At 44.8% G+C, this 7,008-nt stretch overlaps 1 protein-coding gene and 1 long non-coding RNA gene across 2 annotated transcripts in view; one reads left to right on the forward strand and one right to left on the reverse strand.

Moving 5' to 3' along the window:
- The window catches only part of CPLX4 (complexin 4), an 8,084-nt gene extending 3,101 nt beyond the window's left edge, over window positions 1-4,983 (forward strand). The window contains exon 3 of the mRNA XM_027668609.1: window positions 4,756-4,983. Within this exon, the coding sequence (XP_027524410.1) occupies window positions 4,756-4,983 (228 nt within the window). The remainder of the gene's footprint in view (window positions 1-4,755) is intronic.
- LOC113959536 lies at window positions 4,694-6,129 on the reverse strand. The gene is made up of 2 exons (XR_003531845.1): window positions 5,765-6,129; window positions 4,694-5,070 (listed from the first exon to the last, which is right to left on the reverse strand). It is a non-coding gene; the product is annotated as an uncharacterized LOC113959536 (long non-coding RNA).
- Between the last annotated feature and the right edge of the window lie 879 nt (window positions 6,130-7,008).

Below are 7,008 nucleotides of genomic sequence, written 5' to 3' on the forward strand. Positions count from 1 at the left end.
TGTCTTCAGTTCTGCTAAACTTCTGAAGGTTCATTTGTACTGTCTTCCCCCAAGAAGTGCAAAAGCAAACTGCCCATTCCTTTTTCTTTAGTGCTCCTGTTTGCCAAATATTCCCAGGAAAAGCAAAATATAGAAAGCAACAGAGAACTATGGAGGTTTGTTAAAAGCAGGCAGCAGCTGCAATAGCTTCTGGATCGTGACAGAAGCCACAGACAGCATTTAGATTGCTAGCTCTTTCCTGACATAAAAACACTCGGATACAAACAAGGATCACTCTCTACTAAAGAATCCACCTCATGTAAATTTTACTGCTAAAAAATTTGGTGCTTAACCCAAGCAAGTCATTTAGGGCCTCTGTCATCAACAGAAAGAGACCAGCACTTCTAGGCTCACCTATCCCAACTTTCAAATAAGCATTTCAGGTGGAGTTGGGCCACCTCCCAGTGCCACATGCCTCTTGCAGAGGGAGGCCAGGTGACAGCTAAAATCAGGTAAAACGTATTCCACCCTTAAGAGCCCATTTCTTCCAATGCTGTAGCTGGAAAACATCCTGAGGGTGAGTTTAATTACAGAAAGATTAATTATGCAAAAAAAAATTAAGTACAAGATTTTAAGTGGTTGATTGGATTGTAGGCCTAAATCTCTAAACACCAGCATTTTAATTAGCAGCTGAGTAGTAAAATATCATTAGGCTTTGTTGTCCTTTTGGAGGCATGTGCTGGGATGGCTATTGGACAGCACTTACCTGTCCCCTCGCCACAGTTTTCAAATCCAAGAGGGGCCTGTTTGGAAAGCTTTGGGGTCCTGAAGTGCTCAGCTCTCAACTGAACATCAGCAGAGCTGGGTGTCTGTGATTTTGAAAGGCTCCCACCTGTGGTGCTTTCTTCAGCTGAGATGGTGTTGAGGTGTCCACAGAGCCCCTGGGCTGAGCACCTCCTAAACCCAGAGCACGCAGTGGTGATCTGCCCCAGCTCCAGCAGGATCTTGGCTTTGCTAGGAACTGAGTGCTCTTTGGGGACAAATTCCAGTAACAACACCAGAAGACTTGCCTCCAAGGTACAAGAGTAGCTCTAAGCCAGCAAATAATATTGCAGGATGTGCTGGTTTTGCATTTGTTTCTGCCCATAGAGCATTTCTTGGTTTTTATCAGCCCTTATGAAAACGTACATTCTATCAGGAAGAAAATGAAATTATTACATGGACGCTATATGCCCCTGGAAAAAAAAATTCAACTCTGTGATACAACAGTCTGGCAGCAAAATGCTCTCAGACTTATGATAATGCATTAGTTATTTTGAAAACTGAAAGTCATTTCAGACAGCCTAGTATGGGCTAGAAACCCTGAATATTACCAGTATCGATCATTAGCACACATTGGAAATGAATGCATGAAATTCAGGACTAAGCAGGGCCCCCTTTGCAGTGTAAAATCTAAAGCTCCACGCTATCTGGGCCAGATTTATAAGAGAAAGTAGACCCTTAATGAACCTAATCCTATTAACAGAGTTGTCAACTTAGATTTGTCATCAGAAAGATGTTTTTAGCCATGAGACATTTGATCTGTGGGCAACTTTTTCATCTTCGGAGTATTCAACGCGTGACATTCATAACAAACCACATTTTTAAAAAAATTACAGAAATACAGAAATTAATATTTTTATTTAAAACCCAAGCGAGCAAACAAACAAACAAACCCACCAAACTCTCTTGTGCACTTACTGCCTTTTTCCTGCACTGGGATCCCACACAGAGCCACGAGCAGCTGGTGAGCTGTGGATAAACGCAGTCCCAACGATGGCAGGAGGCAGCAGTCCCCTCACACCATCTCTGCTCCAGATTGTCCCTGGGTGGGGATGGCACAAGAGAGTGTTTGTGAGGGAGAAGGCTGCTGGTTCCACCTGTGGCTTCCTGGACCTACTTGTCTCATTTCCTCGTACATGCAATGTTACAAAATAAAGTCGGTATTGTTGAACTGACATTTGGTCTCATTTGCACCTTAATTTGGACAGAGGACTTGAAAACCAAATAGTAATAAAGCAGCTATTTAGACTGTTTCCCCCTCACACCTACCTGTGTATCATGTATATGTGAAGAACTCTGCATCTCTAACAAAACAAAATCTGAGACTAACTACATCAGATGCATAACCAGGGTCAAAAAATATTACCATGCAGTAGGACTCTATCGCCTATGCTGTTGAACTGTCAGAATAATGTCTGACCCAGTTTTGGCCTGGGCACTCTCCCAAGCAGTTCCCAGGGCCAGTTTGGGAGTTAGGACAGGCATTCCCACTCGGCAGTTAGATGGGACCACCCTGTTTGGGAGGGTGAGAGAGTTCAATAGCATCTCAGGGGGTTTTCCAGTCCAGCTGGCCTTGGGGCAAGACACCAGTGCCAGGCACATTTAATTTCCTATAACAGATATTGCACCTCTGTTCTCAAAGATCCTATAAGGGTGGCTGAACACCTGCAGAGACCTGGAGCCTGTGAAGATTAAAGGCACCAGCAGAGACACCATCCAGTCCAGAGCAGTTTGCTGGGACCCCCAGGGCTTGTCTGGATGGGCTCATGGCCCCAGCTCTCTGCCCAGGAGCTCTCCCTGTTCTGGGTGCTCTCTGTGTATTCTGATGCAGGGCAGTGTCTCTATCCCTGTCAGAGCCATGTCTGGCCTTGGGAAAATCCCTCCTTATGAGAAAGCAAGCTTTAACTTTTTTTCATAAGACTTGAAAAAACCCCCCAAAGATAAAATCAGAAACTTAATCCTACGTGTCCATTTCAAATCAAAGGAAACAATAATCAAATCTGTCCAATTTTAGAAGAAAGACCATACATGTATTAATGTGCTTCTTTGCTTCTTGTTGAGTAACCCCACTCTGCTGAGGCTCATTCTAGGACTGCTCAAGGACAAGCTCAGTGCCAAGTGGGTAGAGGCAGGTGACTTGGGCAGAACTGTACTGCTTTAGACCATATCTGAGTATGTTCTTCTTTGGTCAGGGAACACCTTGAACCTCCAAGCTGCTGTGCATCACGTCTCAGACTTAAGTAGGACAGTGGGCTTTGGTGCAAAAACATGCCAGACAACTGTTCACATTGCCAAAGATGTGAAATCACTACAGTAATGTGCAGTGATGATGTCTTAAATTATAAATAGTTCTAAAGAAAAGAACATGTGTGATTGTCTGCTTAGGGGCACTTCTCAGTAATTAGAACTGTATCTTTTTCTATCATCCTCTACTGCTACTTGGGAGGATTTCCAAAGGGCTAACTCTTCTCATAGTCAGCACTTGCTGATTAAAAGCTTAACACATTTTTTCCTGCTACACAATCAATAAAGGAAAACTCTGCTGATTGGGATATTGTTTCTTGCTCCCACAGATCTGACAGCAGCAACCCTCATCCAAAGGGATGAAGAGATGGCCTCACCCATTTTAGCCACATAGGAGTAACAGTCCTGATAGAGCTCCCCATAATTTCATAGGAGATATGGGGAGAAATCAGGTTACAGGGAAGTACAGTTATTGCAAACATAAAGCTGGACAAACACATAACAGTAAATAGTGTCTGTGCAGTCGATCACCCCGTCTGCTTGTCCTGGCTAAGGCCTGAACTGACACATTGCTCATGTACATCCTTCCATTCATTCTTGCACTCATTCATGCAAACCCCAGACCCCTCACTCTCAAAAACACCTCCTGCTGATAGCATTGCTGCTTATTCATATCAGGCCTTTGCTGCTGTCATGCTTCATTTTGGAGATGTAATGAGGCATTAATGCTTATCTTTGATGTGTGAACTGTGTCAAAATATCCTGTTCTTCTGAGCACTGGATCCATCAGAATCCACCACAAAATGTGAACAAAATCACCATTGTTTGAAAAATTGCCATAGCCCCACTGATGGAGCGTTTCAGGGGGCAGGCAGGAAGCAAGTGTGTGTAGTGCTTGCTGCATCTCAGCCCTTTTAATTGCTTAACCAGTTCCTTCTCCTGTCTCCTTTTGCTTTCTCAGACTCACACCCAACCTCCATCCTCTCTTTTGTTGTCCAAGTCCTCCTATTACCCCACTTACCAGCACTGCAACACTGTGCTTTGATTATGTGCCAGGCAGCCCCTGCCCTTCATCACAACTCAGAGAGGCCAACCAAAGACCTAGACAGAGTTTAGACATGGTTTGGGAAGATGAGGACCCTTTTACCTTTAATTCCCTTTAATTCTTTCCTAAGTTTCATGCATCTTTCCTCTGGAAGGCTTCAGTTTAGTGCTGATATCTAAAACTCCCCACCAACCCCAGGGAAATGGTAGCCCCCCAGTTTTTCTAGAGCCATTGCTTGGCTGACCAGAAGCTGCCAGGCCCAGCACAGCAGCTGCCAGGCTCGGCAGTTACTGCAGCAGGATTTGGGTGGACACAAAGAAGTTGGAATGGAATTCCTGCAGGATCAGCAGGTTACCATGGCCAACGCATATGTCAAAGATTTCTAAAATGGCAAGTGACACTGAGGGCTTCAGTTTTGACTGTGCTGAAGCCCTTCAAAAAAATACAGTAGACATTGTCTGAAAAATCTTAGGACTTGCCTGGAGGCTGATTGAGCCCCTGAATTCACAAGTTGCACCCAAAAACTTTGACTGAAAAATCTGTGCTATCTATTTTGGTTCTCCCTAAAAAAACAAACAAATGAACAAAAAAGAGACTCATCCATAGATCCTGGGAGAGCAGAAATACTCTCATGTGCTGTTTTTATTTTCTGCTTTTTGTATCAGAGTGAACTGGATGAGAATCAAATACAGATGGCTGGAGATGATGTGGGTTTGCCAGAAGACCTGCAGAAGATGGTGGCACAAGATCAGGAGGAGGAAGAGGACAAGGACTCCATCCTGGGACAGCTGCAGAACATCCAGAACATGGACATGGATCAGATCAAAGAAAAGGCACAAGCCACCTTTACTGAAATGAAGCAGGCGGCCGAGCAGAAATGTTCTGTCATGTAGAGGAGCCACCACCACCCAAGGGCTGTGACTTCAGTCTTGTCTCACCAGGACTGCAGAGTGAGGGCAGGCAGAGGGATGCACATAGCTCTAGAGCATAAATATAGAAAAGAGACGAGAGAGAGACTTAAAACCCTGAGGGGAGGGGGAAAATTTATACGTTGTGACTGCCTAGGACAAAGTTAGAAGTGATCCTAATTTTTAACATAACATTTTTCCCCATGGAAAAAATGGCTCAAAAGAAGTTAATATTGGGGAAAAAATGTGCCTTTTTCCATGCTATTAAATGTGTATTTTTTAGCAAAATTGTAATTCTGATACATCACATACAGGTAATCACTCACTTAAATAGTGCTTTCAGAAATAAATGCATATATTTCTTATAATAACATGTCTGTTTCAAACATTTTGAAACAAACACAGTATTCAAATGCTGACATTTGCTGCAAAAACTTGAAAGATTTTTTTTTTTTTTTACCATCTCTGCACTAAATGTAGCAAAATGCAAAAAGTGAAGCATGTAACTCAATAGCTTGGGACAAAAGTGTTGTCACACGTAACACTGAGTGGGGACTTGCAGGAATCCAAGGCTTGGGAGCTGTCAGTGAGCCCTGCTCTGTAGCAGTGCAGGCTCCTCCAGCCTGCTTTCATTTCCCAGTCCCTCAGTCTTCCAAGGCAGTTTAAACGTCGAGGGACAGCAGTGACTCTGCTTGGCTGCTCCATGTGCCAAATTCTGGGGCCTGAGGTACCAGCACCAAACTTGCACAGGTTCAAACGAGTTCACCACGTTGATTCTGGGAATCACCTCCATCGAAGGCTGAACATAAGTCCAGCCCACGGTAGGGCACCTAAACCCTGAGGAAAAGCTTGGCTTTCAGTTGTGCTAAATCTGACTGAGGCTGTTGGACTGGCAGGACACTGCTCCTGAGGGGCTCGGGTGTTCTGTAAAAGGAAGGACTTTGTAACCTCTCCAAGAGCTAGCCTGTGAAATAAATTTGGAAATGAATATATGTAGCACCTTCCTACAGGTTTATAAGTCTCTTTCTGTCTCTCTCTGTCTCCACCTAACCAAGTAAAAATATTCATTTTAAATTAACAAATGCAGTAAGTATGGTTTGTGTCCTTCCTTTCTCTTTCCCTTCCTTCCTTCCTTCCTTCCTTCCTTCCTTCCTTCCTTCCTTCCTTCCGTCTTTCACTCCCTTTTCTCTTTGTCTTTTCTCTCTTTCCTTTTACCCCTTTGTCCACACTTGGGCAGGAGGAAAAATTCTCCCTTTTGGCCAAGTCACCTCTGCAGTGAGGCAGAGAGGAGGGTGAGGGAGAGAGGTTCACCTCCTGCTCCAGCAGGTGCTGGGTGCCAGGATGGCCCGGGAGTGCCACTGTACCACCTTCTGCTGCAGCACTGGCACAGACAGTATGACATGGGAAAAGGCCGGAGAAAATCAGCTACTTTTAAAAAGCTCATTATCATCGATGGTTACAATGGTATCCACCTCCATGTCTGCAAAAGGACAGAGAGGGCACTGGGCAGCTTTATGTGTTCATCATATATGGACTGTGTTTTATTAATCTAGGCAAATATATTTCTTTGTATGTCTTTTACCTATTTTCTACTAGAATCCTTTCTAGTATTTCAAGCTGATCATCATTTTTTTCCCCTGATGTTACCGGTGAGCACACAGGCACTTTCTAAAAACACTCCTCCCAAACATATGTTGAACTGTTCTTGGTTGGTAGTTCCTGGTTTCCCTGAACGCAGCCAGTTTGCTAACACTAAAAGGAGGATGAGATTCCCTCCTACAAACAGAGTAAGATATAAACCGAACTGGTGCCTCTGCTTCGCTTGCCAGTGAGTGAATTTCTCTCATGTGACCGTGTGAGGCCACTTCTGCCACCTTCCCCGTCCGGCAGCTCCTTGGCCGGATGCCTCATCCCGCAGCTGCACAGAGCCTCAGCCCCGCTGGCCGCAGAGCCCCGGTCCGTGCCCGCACAGCCCCGGGCTCGGCCCCGCCGCTGCGTCCCGCACAGCCC

The sequence above is a fragment of the Corapipo altera genome, unplaced genomic scaffold (assembly GCF_003945725.1).
Source record: "Corapipo altera isolate COAL_440 unplaced genomic scaffold, ASM394572v1 205, whole genome shotgun sequence".
In the NCBI taxonomy this organism is placed as follows: domain Eukaryota; kingdom Metazoa; phylum Chordata; class Aves; order Passeriformes; family Pipridae; genus Corapipo; species Corapipo altera.